General features: G+C 52.7%; 1 protein-coding gene and 1 long non-coding RNA gene across 2 annotated transcripts in view; both read right to left on the reverse strand.

Annotated features, from left to right (window-relative positions):
* ZNF784 (zinc finger protein 784) overlaps positions 1 to 2,083 on the reverse strand; it is a 3,259-nt gene extending 1,176 nt beyond the window's left edge. The window contains 3 exon segments of the mRNA XM_006150367.3: positions 1 to 7; positions 9 to 520; positions 1,904 to 2,083. The exon segment at positions 1 to 7 is cut by the window's left edge and continues 1,176 nt beyond it. Coding sequence (XP_006150429.1) covers positions 1 to 7; positions 9 to 520; positions 1,904 to 1,981 — 597 coding nt within the window. The 5' untranslated portion in view covers positions 1,982 to 2,083.
* A 6,173-nt stretch (positions 2,084 to 8,256) lies between these two features.
* The window catches only part of LOC102473126 (uncharacterized), a 15,671-nt gene continuing 10,565 nt past the window's right edge, over positions 8,257 to 13,362 (reverse strand). Inside the window, exon 5 of the long non-coding RNA XR_003549660.1 lies at positions 8,257 to 8,361. This is a non-coding gene — a long non-coding RNA (uncharacterized LOC102473126). The remainder of the gene's footprint in view (positions 8,362 to 13,362) is intronic.

Raw genomic sequence — 13,362 nt, forward strand, 5'->3', positions numbered from 1 at the left:
CGCCGCCGGCGTAGGCCCCCCCCGCCGCGCCGCCGGCCGCCGCCGCCGCCATCACCACCTCTGCCCGCTCCTGCGGCACCCCGGGCCGCGGGTCTCCGAGCACCACCGCCTCCGGAGGCCTGTGAGAGGTGCCCGGCTCCACGCCGTGCCGGTGCTGGTGCCGCAGCAGAGGCGCCAAGGCCTTGAAGGCCCGCGGGCAGCGAGGGCAGCGATGCGGCCGCTCTCCGGTGTGCAGGCTGAGGTGGGCGCGGAGGCTGGCGGGCCCGGGGCAGCTGTGGCCACACACGTGGCACCGGCTGGGGTCCCCTCCCTGCCCGCCCCCTGCGGCCTCCGCCAGGTGCCCGTGTTCGTGGAACAGCAGCTCAGAAACCAGCCGGAAAGCAGCCGGGCACAAGGCACAGTGGAAGGAGCCCGGCTCCGGGGGCTCGGGGACCAGCGTGGTGTCTGTCACCTTCACCACCTGGATCTCGATGAGGTCACTTGGGGGCGTGGTGGGGTGGCTGTCATCAGGTACCAGGACCTGGTGGGGGAGAAGGAGGGGTCTGTGGACCTTGTCCTGACTTCTTCATGCCCCCCAACAGACACATCTATTAAAACATTAAAACGCCTCCTTGGGGGACCAGCAGTTAGCATAATGGCTATGTCGCTGGACTCCCACATAGTCGACCGCGGTTCGAGTCCCGGACCCGGTGGCTTAAACTCAACGCGGGGCGCGTGTGCGTGCGTGCCCAAGATCCTGAGAGGAGAATGGAGGAGAAGGGATTGCGGCGTGGCCATCCTCCCTGGGGGGTGATTTCTCGCTTTCTGTCTCTCTGTCTCTCTCTGTCTGGCGAGCACATGTGCCCTATAGCAAAAACCTCTCCAAAGGAAAAAAAAAAAAGCCTCTTTGGCAGGGCGCCGGGCCCCTCCTTTCCGGATCCTCCGCAGTCCAGGGTTCAGCGCAGCCACACCACACCGACTGTATCACCCCTGTGGCCTCGCTCTCCCCACCCCCCCGGGAAAACCCCGTTGTTTCTTGCCTTCACACACAGAGTCCTAAAGAGACCCTCCCCGCCGACAACTTAAAATCCACCTGCCCGAAGCAGCCCGAACAGTCTCGTGCAGGTGTTAACCAGATCGTCATGTCTGCCAATCGGACTGTCCAAAGGCTCCACCCCTACTGAAAATCCAAGTGTCAAGATACCCACCGCGAGCTCTCCCTGACCCCAGGTAACTGTGAGCCGGAGGCCCGCTGACTTCTCCCGTCTACACTGAGCTCTCCCCATCCCATTCCACCCGCTCACTTTTTGTTTCTTTTATGGAACACGTCCCAGTAAATGTTGTTTACTGCCTCTCTCCCCTCATGAGAGTGTAAGCGCTAAGAGAACAGTCCTCGTCGTCTTGGTCACCCCGCCACGTACAGAACCTAAGCAGGTGCTCAGTAAATGTAGGATGAATGAATGTCCTTGGTCATCCTCCAGTCCTGAGTGGGATGATGGGGACAGAGGTCCAAAGTCACCTGGAGCACCCATTCTCGCCCCAAATCCTCCCTTGAGCATTTGAAATACACCTCTTGCTGAATCTTCTCCCCACCCCAACAGGGTGATGGGTCATAACCGTTCCTTTCAGGGTCACCTTCCCAACCTTCCACTCCAGTGCGCTAGCCCTACAATTTGTCAAAAGCTCCGCCCCCATTTACGGCTCCACCCCTAAATATGCAAACTAAGTATCTGGGCCTCCTATCGCTGGACCCAAGCCTGCCCAACAGACAGCTCCGTCCTGAGGCCCTGCCCCACACAACCCCCGCCCTTGGGCTCCGATACCACTCCGCCCAACGTTCATAAGCCCCGCCCAGACCCCGCCCCCTGTCTTGACACCTCCTTTTCCCTCGAGCACCGAGCCCAAGCCCTTTGCTCGTCCGCACCAGGTCCGGCTGCTCCGGGGATCGCGACTCCGGGGTCGGTGAGCTCGGACTCAGGGGCTCCGGGCGCGCGGCGGCCATCTTGTGCCCAAGCCCCGCCCCCGAGGCCAATGGTCGCTCTGGAAGGGGGACCCGGCTCCGGCTGGCGTAAGGGCTACTGCGCAGGCGCACTGAAGGGCAGCGAGGGGCGCAGCGGGTGGGCGTGGCGCTCCTCACCAGGCGGGGGCGGGGCGCGGCGGGGGCGTGGCGCTCCTCACCAGGCGGAGTCTGGGAAAAAGCGCTTTTTTGTTTTTCTGCTTACCTGTCGGTCCTGGCGAGCAGACTCCGGGTGGCGCCGGAATAAATGCGCCACCTTGGGGACAAGTGCAAACGCCCCCAGTAGCGACACAGGCAAACCCGAGACTCTGGCCGTCCGCGCGACCTCGCAGAATGGAACGACCATTGTGTCGTTTCCTCGGCGAACATTTATGTCTTCGCCTTTTCCGCAAGGCTGGTGAGAGCAGAGCGCGAGGTTTACCGGTGTCAAGTTTCGCAAAGTCGGTGTGTAGACAGTTATTCCGTACACAGCAACGGGACGTCCCGGGGGGAAGCAAAAGTCGCAAGCGCATGTGACGCGTGGGCGACAAGCAGCGCTTCCGGCAGCACCAAGGACAGGGCCTGGCCGAGTGACCTTGTGGAAGTCACTGCTCTCTGGCCCGTCCCGCCTCCCCGCAACTACCGTAGTAGGAGTGCATGGAAACAATGGCAACGCGGAGAGAACTCGCAGACATCCCTGGGCTGTTTTCTCGCAGGGCAGCATAGGAGACGCCCAAACGCCACCAACTCCGTTTGCGAATGTTCTTCCTCCTCTTCCTCTTGTTGCTGTGAGCCAGGGTTTCGCAGTGTTGCCACAGCTGGCCTCGAACTCGCCATCCTCCCTCAGCCTCCAAGAACTGGGGTGACGGGAGTATGCCTCCATCCAGGCTGGTTCCTTTTGTGAACATGTACGACTTCGCCTTTCTTTCTTTCCTTTTTTGGGGCCAGCAGTTGGTGTAGTGGTTAAGGGTGCTGGACTCCCACATGCCCGACCATGGTTTGAGTCCTGGATCTGGCAGCTAGCTTTCTCACTTTCTTTCTCTCTGGTGGAATTCAAACAAACAAATGCATATTATTTATTTGCATATTTATTTATTTTAATTCGACCAGAGAGGGACAGAGCAAGAGAGAAAGAGAGAGGAAAGAGAGAGAGGAGAGAGAAACTCAGGTGTGAGGCCCGGGACTTGGACTGTAATCAGCCATGTGGGAATCCAGCTCCCCTAAACACCACACCACCGCCAGCCCCGAGACCTCGCCTTTCTTTGAAGGTACACACGGGCATGTCGTTTCCTTTGGCGTCAACATGCTGTGACTGCCCCTCAGCGTGTGAGGGCCACTGAGTCATCACCGCCTTCCGCCTGCCGGGAGCAAACCCAGGACACGGCACCCCGATCCGGCAGCATGTAAGAGCGCTCTGTTACCAGCAGATGGCGCTCTCTGACACCAGCAGATGGCATAATGGCTACGCCCCTGGGCTCCCACGTAGTGGGCTAGAGTTCTAGTCCCAGACCTCACAGCTTAAAACGCAGGCCGGGCACGTGTGCCTGCGTGCCCTAGATCCCGAGAGGAGGAGAATGCAGCATGGCCATACCCCCAGGGTGATTTCCCGCGTTGTCTCTGTCTCTCTGGCGAGTGCACATACCCTATAGCAAAAATCCCTTAAAAAAAAAGCGCCCTGCAAAGCTGCCGTCTTTGAGCCAACGTTCTCAGTGTCACCTACTCTCCCTGCCCAGGCTTTTATTTATGTTTGTTTTCCTGTGAACGATTTCTGTATACAAAGGTGAGCAGGACAATAGGAGTGGCACTGGCACTCACACGCACACAAGACACACCCTTACAGGGCTGCAGGTGGCATGGTGGCTAAGGTACTGAACCCCTGCATGGCCGACCATGGTCTGGACTTGGTGGTTTGTTTTCTCGTCCCCTTTCTCTCTAACCAAATTGTTAAAATAATAATAACAAGTAAAAAACAAAAATACACACACGTGCCCAGTGTGATTTTTAAACCATTGGGTCCAGGACTCGAACCACAGTTGGCCATGTGGAAGTCCAGCGATGATGTAACTGTGATGCCATCCGTTGGCTCCAGTGTGCATCTTTTTTATTTTGCTATACATTTGGGATTATTTAATTGATTAATTAAAATTTTACCAGGGAGAGACAGAGAGAGGGTGAGAAAGCTAGCCGTCAAGACTGGAACTGAAACCGTGGTCAGGCATATGGGAGTCCACACCTTGGACACTGTGCCACCTGCTGGCCCCAAACTTTTGGTTTTCGTTGCTAGAGGGCATGTGGGCTTGCCAGAGAGCGAGGAGCTGAAAGCACCCCCAGCGCCACACGGGAAATGCCACACTGCCGCTCTCCACCTCCTCCTCCTTTCAGGGTTCTGGGCACACGTGCACATGCACCTGGTGCATTTCTCAAGCTGCCAGGACTTGGGCTCGAACCTGGAAGTCAGCCATGTGGGATCTGGCTGCCTTAACCACCATGCCACAGAACACAGCCAGCCCCGTATGTGAAATTCTATGATATTGTTACATGTGTTCTAAAATTTGATCACAGGGACCGGCAGTTAGCGTAATGGCTATGTTACTGGACTCCCACGTAGTCAACCGCGGTTCGCATCTCGGACCCGGTGGCTTAAAACTCACACTGGGTGCGTGTGCGTGCGTGCCCAAGATCCCAAGAGGAGAATGGAGGAGAAGGGATTGTGGCATGGTCATCCCCCCTGGGGAGTGATTTTTTGTTTTCTGTCTCTCTGTCTCTCTCCGTCTGTCTGGCGAGCGCACTCCCTATAGCAAAAACCTCTCAAAAAAAAAATTGATCACAAATTGTAGATTTGGTCACCTTCCCTAACTTCCCCCACCCCAATATTGTCATCATATCTGTACATGCGGGACACATGCACTTTGGTCGCCCTGCTAATGCTGATGGTTGTGCCACATCACCTTCATCTGGTCTCCTATTTCTCCTGTAGGGCCTGTGTGCTCATGGGGTGGGGGGGAGAGCCACCCCTGGGGGGACACCCATGCTGCAATCCCCTCTCTTCCATTTTCGTCACGAGATTTTACTTTTCTTTATTTTTTTTTTTAGAGAGGTTTTTGCTATAGGGCGCGTGCGCTCACCAGAGAGAGACAGAGAGACAGAAAGCGAGAAATCACCCCCGAGGGGAGATGGCCACGCCGCAATCCCTTCTCCTCCATTCTCCTCTTGGGATCTTGGGCACGCACGCACACGCGCCCGGCGTGAGTTTAAGCCATCGGGTCCAGGACGCCAACCGCAGCTGACTATTTGGGAGTCCAGCCACATAGCCATTACGCTAACTGCTGGTCCCGAGATTTTACTTTTCAACCCTCTTGGTCTGGGACTTGAACTGCACAGTTAGCCACATGGGAATCAGCTGCCTTAACCACCAGGCCACCTGGAGGGCCTGTACTTAGACTTTCCTAGGCCTGGGCACTTGTACCCTGTGGGTCCTTTCATCCATAAAAAGACATGAAAAGTTTTATTTTAAACTACATTGGTATAAAAATAAACAAAGGCTAGGCTGGATTATATTCTCTCTTTTCTTTTAACTTTAAAATAAATTAAAATCAGGGGCCGGCAAGTGGCGTGGTGGATAAGGGCGCTGGATTCCCATATGGCCGACCAAAGTTCGAGTCTCGGATCTGGTGGCTTGCTTTCTCACTTTCCCTCTCTCACTCTCTCTCTCTGTGTGTCTTTCTGGTCAAATTAAAAAATAATAAAATGAATGAATAAAATTAAATAAATAATTCTTAAAAAAAAAAAAAGTTAAAATCGGGACCAGCAGTTAGCATAATGGCTATGTCGCTGGACTCCCATGTAGTTGACATGGTTAAAGTCCTGGACCCGGTGGCTTAAACTCACCCCGGGCGCATGTGTGCCCAAGATCCCAAGAGGAGAATGGAGGAGAAGGGATAGTGGCGTGGCCATCCCCCCTGGGGGGTGATTTCTCGCTTTCTGTCTCTCTGTCTCTCTCTGTCTGTCTGGCGAGTGCACGCGCCCTATAACGAAAACCTCTCCAAAAAACAAGAAGCCCTCAGAGGTAAAGCGCCCTGGACAGGGCGGGAGGAGTGGTGCTAGTAAGTTGTAGCGGCCACGACCCGGTCACACCCGCCAGCGGTGAGTGGGGTCGCCGCTGCTGGACGTCCGCCTCCGTGCCTGAGAGTCCGACTGGAAAATTGTGTCCGTCTGCTCCACGTGCAATGGTTTCTCACGGAGTCTCCTTCTTGAATGAGGTCACGCACAGCAGCACACCGAGCCCGCCCTCTCCCGCCGGTACTTACTCAGGGAGCTGGGGCGGCTGCACGCTGTGTCCCTGCGGGGCCTCTAGGATGTTTGGTGAATGGGTGGCTGGGTGCGCGCGCCCTATAGCAAAAACCTCTCAAAGAAAAAAAAAAGGGCAAAGGGGAGCAAAGGGGAGACGAGCTGAAGGGGCCGACCAGGACACGAAAGGAGATTTACCTGCAGAAAACGGAGAAACTACAAGCGAGGAGATCCCGCCTCTGAGGAAGCAGGCGAGAGAGAAGCCCAGGCCGAGGACCGTCATAGCCCATGTCTCGTCAGTGGTCCCTGTCTCCCTTGAACACCCAGAGGAACATTTTTTATCAACTACTTTGTAAATGCAAGTTTTTTAGTAGCTCTAGAAACATTTTTAAGAAGGAGAGAATCCCGCCTCATCCCATTTTTAAAGTGTAAATGCTTTTTTTAAGAGGTGAAATCATGTACTGGTGGTTTATTTTTCAGCACAACCAGAAAATAGTGGGATATTGACGTATAGGAGGCTTTGACTCTCTTGCCTGTCAGCTTATTCCATAGGTGGGCGCGGGTGGGTAGTTTTTATATCCTAAATACAAAGCACACGAAATGGCAGTTTGGAGTCACAGTCATGCATTTAATGTGTCTTGAATATTTTAAATGACTTCTATTATGCTTTTAGTCGTATTGTTTCCTAAAGAAAACCACTCTTTGACGCGCTCCCTGTCAGGATTGTGTGCACTCTGTAACATCTCTGGTCGTGGTAGTGCAGTTTTCCTAATGATTCTGTTCATGTGCTGTGAAAGATTGGAGATTTGAGTATGTAGTGTGTATGATACTAAATTGTGACTTGGTGGGACTTACATAACAGTTTTCAACATCTGAAGACAGTGGTTCTTGATATCCTCTTAAGGAAAATTTGCCTACACATTTGAAACTGGTGGGGACCAGGAAGTGGCGTGGTGGTTAAGGCACAGGACACTTCCACATGGCCGACCAGGGTTCCAGTCCTGAATCTGGTGGCTTGCTTTCTCGCTTCCTCTCTCTCTCACTCTCAACCTGTCTCTCTCTAGTAAAATTAAAAATGAATGAATGAATAAATAAAAAATAAAATAATTATTTTTTTAAAAGTTGAAGTTGGAATGTCCCGGGAATAACTTAAAAACAATCGCTATACTTGGCTTTTAAAATTTTTGGTACAGGGACCAGCAGTTAGCGTAATGGCTATGTTGCTGGACTCCCATGTAGTTGACCATGGTTTGAGTCCCGGACCCGGTGGCTTAAACTCATGCCGGACGCGTGTGCTTGTGTGCCCAAGATCCCAAGAGAAGAAAGGAGAAGGGATTTTGGCGTGACCATCCCCCCTGGGGGGTGATTTCTTGCTTTCTGTCTCTCTGTCTCTGTCTGTCTGGCGAGTGCACACACCCTATAGCAAAAACCTCTCAAAAAAAAAAATTTTTGGTATGTATGTTAAGAATTGGGTACAAATTAAATGTCTGTACTGATCCATGACACAACCAATATATCTCAATTACAAAAAAAGATTGTTTAACATCTATTTATTTATTTATTTATTTAAATTTTACCACAGAGACAGAGTGAGAATGAGAGCGAGAGCGAGAGAGAGAGAGAGAGAGAGAGAGAGCAAGCAAGCTGCCAAGTCGAGGACTTGAACCCCTGTCCTGACACCGGGGTGGTGGGGGGTGGGGGGGGGAGACAGCCGAACAGATTTCCTGATTGAAGGAGTGAGAGCCGGGACAAGCGGCGTAGTGTTACAGCACGGAGACGACAGTGTCGTCCGTTTATTGTGGGCAGCTCGGTACAGCACAGAGACAATGCGGTGTCACAACTCTTCAGGGTAGCGTCCACTGCTCACAGTAGTCAACGTGGTATCACAGCTCTTCAGGGTCATCCGGAGACGATGTAGTGTTACAGCTCTTCAGGGTCTCCCAGGTCGTCTGGAGACAATGCAGTGTCAGCTCTTCAGGATCTTCAGGGTCGTCTAGAGACTGCGCGGTGTTTCAACTCTTCAGGCTCTTCAGTTGTGGTCTTCTTTGTCGTCGTTGTCATCTGGCTACTGTGGGCCAGGCATCGTGGTTATATACACTCTGGTGGGTTGTAAATGGTGGGTCATGATTGGTTGTAAATGGTGGGCCCTGATTGGTTGTTAAGGTGGGTTATGATTGGTTGCTTTTGGGCCCATCCTGAGGGGTCCGGGAATATGCAAATTTGAGGGATTCTAGTGGCCAATCAGAGCAAGGTTTCCAAGGTCAGGTTTTTGGAAGGGAACCAATCATGGCAATTGTTTGCTCTCTGAGAAACCTCAGCAGACTCGCTGGTGCACAGCCTCCCACAAACCCCGGTCAGCCACGTGGGAGTCCTTAACCACCATGCCACCCGCCCCTAGCGTGGCTCATTTCTCTCTATATTGCTGTAAAACCTCAAGCATATCCCCTCTTTTCATTGGGCCTGGATCCTCTGCTTTTTAAGAATTGGCTAGGGCAGCAGGTGGCGTCATGGTTGAGGTGCCGGACTCCTACGTGCTGGCTGTGGTTTGAATCCTAGACCTGGTGTCTTGCTTTCTCACTTTCTCTCTCTGGTGAGTGTGTGTACCTTGTAGCAAATTAAAAATTAATTAATTAATTAATTTAATTAATAATTCTTTAAAAATAAAATAAAAGTGAAAAAATGGACAGCGTTACCAGATGACCTAGCAAGTCCACTCCTAGTTATGTACCCAGGAGGGACAGAAATCCACGCCAGCACCAACCTGTACACAAGTGTGCATAGCAGCGTGTGCATAACAGCTGCAGGGCAGAGACAGCCCAAATAGCCCGCTGACCGACAAACGGGTGAACACACGCGGCCTGTCCACACGAGGGCACGCTGTCTGGCCGTGGGAGGAATGGTTCACCAGCGCATGCCGCAGCACGGGCGAGCGTTGGAAAGCTGTGCGAAGTGAAAGCAGCCAGGCGCAGGAGGCCACTGGGACCAGCAGATGACGGAATGGTGACGTTGCTGGACTCCCACAGGGCCGACTGTGGTTCAAGTCCTGGACCTGGCAGCTTGAAACTCATGCCAGCCACACCCGAAGTCCTGGGAGGAGCCTGGAGGAGAAGAGACTGCAGCGTGGCCATCCCCCTGCGAGGGGTGATTTCTCGCTTTGTCTCTCTGGTGAGCCCATGTGCTCCATAGCAAAAATCTCTCTTAAAGAAAAACAAAAAGACCACATGTGATTATATTCCATTCATAGCAGATATCAGAACAGGGAACTCCAGAGACAGGAAGCAGCTTGGTGGGTCCATTGGGTGGCGCAGGGTTAAGGACGGGGGGATAGATGCTAAATGGTGCAGTGTCTCATCCCGAGGTGGCCAGAAGGCTCACTGTGACATCGGTGCATACCCATGAACATATGAAGTCATTGAGTTGTACAGTTTAAATGGCTGAATGATGTGGCATGCGAATTATATCGCAATAAAGCCGTTCCTAAGAGGAACCAGCTGAGCCCGCCCACTGGGGACCCAACTGCAATGGCGTTGAGAACGACAAACCAGCGATCCAGCCTGCGGGTACACGGGTATTCAGTAGGCCAGTCTTCTGGCTTTTCTCTGCTTCGAATTTTGCATAACAAGATGTCACTGTGGGGGAAGCCTGTAGACAACTTAAAAATCTGATTTTTCAAAACCTCAAGTGGATTCCATGGATACGTCTCATCAGCCTGTAAGCTCCCTTAAGGACGAGATCACGTCCACACGGTCCTTGGCCTTCCGCAGCAGCTCCAGACGGGGCGTTTCAGCGATCAGCAAACAGGAGCGAGCAGCGAGTCCCAGCACCTGCGCCCACTGGGCGCAACGGGAGCGCGCATGGGTGAGCGGCTGCTGGCAGTCACTGTGGACGTCCTCAGCCTCAGAGCAGTTTACCCTCCAACTTTGTTTTGGGTCTGCAAATCACAGTAATGTTAACAATAATAACGAAAATGTGCTGAATCCAGGTAGTGCAGTGAGAAATACCAAGTAAGGTGCACACATGGGCATTTATTATGAAAAAACAAATCCCAACCCATGAAGGCTTCAAAAGATGATAATTACCACGTGCAAATGCACAAAATATTTTTACTTTGTTGGAGAGGTTTGTGCTATAGGGCCTGTGTGCTCCCAGACAGACAGAGAGAGACAGAGAGACAGAGAGCGAGAGATCACCCCCCAGGGGGATGGCCACGCCGCAATCCCTTCTCCTCCATTCTCCTCTCGAGATCTTGGGCACGCACGCACACACATCTGGTGAGTTTAATAAGCCACCAGGTCTGGGACTCGAACCACAGTTGACTAATGGGAGTCCAGAGACATAGCCATTACGCCAACGGCTGGTCCTAACACAAAATACTTTTATTAATTTACTGCCTACCATGGCTTTACAATACTTTTCTCTTACATTCTCTGATATGCTCTTTTTTAAAAAATGAATGATTGGGACCAGCAGTTGGTGTAATAGCTATGTCATTGTACTCCCAAGTAGCCGACCTTGGTTCGAGTCCCGGACCTGGTAACTTAAACTTATGCCAGGTGTGTGTGTGTGTGCATGCCCAAGATTCCAAGAGGAGAAGGGATTGCAGTGTAGCCATCCCCTGGGGGGTGATTTCTCACTTTCTGTTTCTCTGTCTCTCTGTCTTTCTAGCGAGCACATGCGCCCTATAGCGAAAACCTCTCCAAAAATAAATAAATAAAAAGGAATGATTTATTTTATTTATTATTATTATTTCTTAATATGATCAGAGAGAGAGGGAGAGTAAGAAAGCAAGCTTTCAGGTCCAGGATGCAAACTGTGGTCAGCCAAGTTTAGAGTCCAGGACTTTAATCACCACACCACCTGCAGGCCTCTGATATGTGCTTCATACAGCAATTTTATAAGACTACTCTCTCTAGAGAATAGGAAGATAATTCAGCCTTTCTCTTAATATGGTTGATCGAAGTTTTCATGATTGGTTGCTGTCTTTGTGTCTGCTATTGTGTTGCTAACAAAAACGCCTGAGACTGTGGTTCAAGGAGAATAGGGGTTATTTGGCTTTTGAGTCTGGTGGCTGGCAAGTCCAGAGGTGTGAGGACCGGCATTGGGCCAGCCTCTGGTTTTGTGTCCCAAGGTGGCTGCCCAGGGCAGAGAGGATGGTGGGCATCTGCAGAGAGAGACTCCTGGGGGCACCATCTTTCTCTCGTGGGAACTAACCCCTTCTTAGCCAGAATGTCTTGGGAGAGTGCGGCCCCAAGACCCAATCACCGTGCACAGGCCTGCCTCCCGAAGTCGGCCACTGGGCCACATCCCAAAACACGAAGCTCTGAGGGACGAGCCATTACCTGAGCCATCACAATACTTCAGTGAAGTTTTATTTTCGGATTTACAACTGTTGTAATTTTTTAAGAACTATTTAACTTTGTTTACGTATATGATTTGACCAGAGAGGGACAGAGTGAGAGCGAGAGCGAGAGAGAAAGTGAGAAAGCAAGTCACCAGGTCCAGGACTCACACCATGGTCAGCCATGTGGGAGTTCAAGGCCCTTCACTGCCGCGCCCCCTGCTGGCCCCACAGCCTTGTGAGCGGCCTCTTCTCAAATTGCTTTTGGGAATGAATGTAAGGGTACAGGACATTTGTGCGCCGTAGCTGTTGTTGACTGAGTTTTGCTGTTGGGTTCCCCCACCTCAGCTTCCCAGCTGGGACTTTTGTTTTTTGGAGAGGTTTTCACTATAGGGTGCATGCGCTCGCCAGAGAGACAGAGAGAGACATAGAGACAGAAAGTGAGAAATCACCCCCCAGGGGGGATGGTCACGCCGCAATCCCTTCTCCTCCATTCTCCTCTCTGGATCTTGGGCACGCATACTCGCCCGGCGTGAGTTTTAAGCCACCGGGTGGGGGACATGAACTGTGGTCGACTACATGGGAGTCCAGCGACATAGCCATTCAGCCAACTGCTGGTTCCCCCAGCTGGGACGTTTTTTTAAAGAGGTTTTTGCCTTAGGGCATGTGCACTCACTGGAGGGAGGGAGGGAGGGAGGGAGGGAGGGAGAGACATGAGAGGGAAAGTGAGAAATCACCCCAGGAGGGATGGCCATGCTGCAATCTCTTCTCCTCCATTCTCCTTCTGGGATTTTGAGCACGCCTGGTGTGTTTCCAGTCACCGGGTCTGGGGCTCCAACAGCAGTTGGCCACGTGGGAGTCCAGTGACGTAACCGCGATACCATCTGCTGGTTCCCACACCCAACTTTTTAAATCTTTTTATGTCTTGGACAGGGTCTGACGCTGTCGCCAGGGTTAGCCTGCAATTTACAGTCCTTCTGCCTGGATGCGGCACTGCGACCAGGTGGGACAGAGACTCCAATCCCGGCCTTCCGTGACCCCAGACTGGTGCAGTGTCTTAGCAGCACACAGCCAGGCCACTGCAAGCTTTTTTGAGCAGTGACTGATCTGAAACACGCTGAGTGATCACACTCCGCACGCAGGGATGGGCGCGAGCCGGCCAGGAGCACCTGAAGCTTAAGCTTCATTAGCTTCATGGTACATGCACCTGAACGGCCGGTTTGCCTACCCTTAACAGCGACAGAGACAGCCTCTGCTACACACTGTACGGGAGAACCCGGATGGAGATGGGTAAGACGGGGATTTAGGCTGGAGCCGGGTTGAGATTCTGAGCAACTCGTGTGAGCAGCGTGCCTGTTCCTCTCTACCCTGCCTTTAAAAATAAAAAAAGATGTATTTGTTCTGATTTTCAAGCCGCCGGGTCCGGGACTCGAACCTTGGTCAATAATGTAGAAATCCGGCGCCTTAACCTATTTAAAACAGGAAGACATCGAGGTGCCCAGAGTCATGCGTCTCGTTTAGTTGCTCGTGGACTAGGTTCGAGCGCGTTCCTGTCCCACCTCGCCCCGTTTCCCCTGGTCTGTCCTCAGCGCTGTCACGATAAAAATGCGAGACAGGAGTCTCCTCCGTGGAGGCTCTTCCAACCGGGATCCCACCCGCGGCCGGGCTGGGCCCACCCGGGGGTCGGACCCGCCCTCCTGCGGCGTTTCCAGCCGGAGCCCTTCTCCCCGGGGACCCGGGAGTCCGGCGCCCTCCCCGCGGG

Source organism: Tupaia chinensis, unplaced genomic scaffold (genome assembly GCF_000334495.1).
Source record: "Tupaia chinensis unplaced genomic scaffold, TupChi_1.0 Scaffold000286_1, whole genome shotgun sequence".
Lineage (NCBI taxonomy): Eukaryota > Metazoa > Chordata > Mammalia > Scandentia > Tupaiidae > Tupaia > Tupaia belangeri.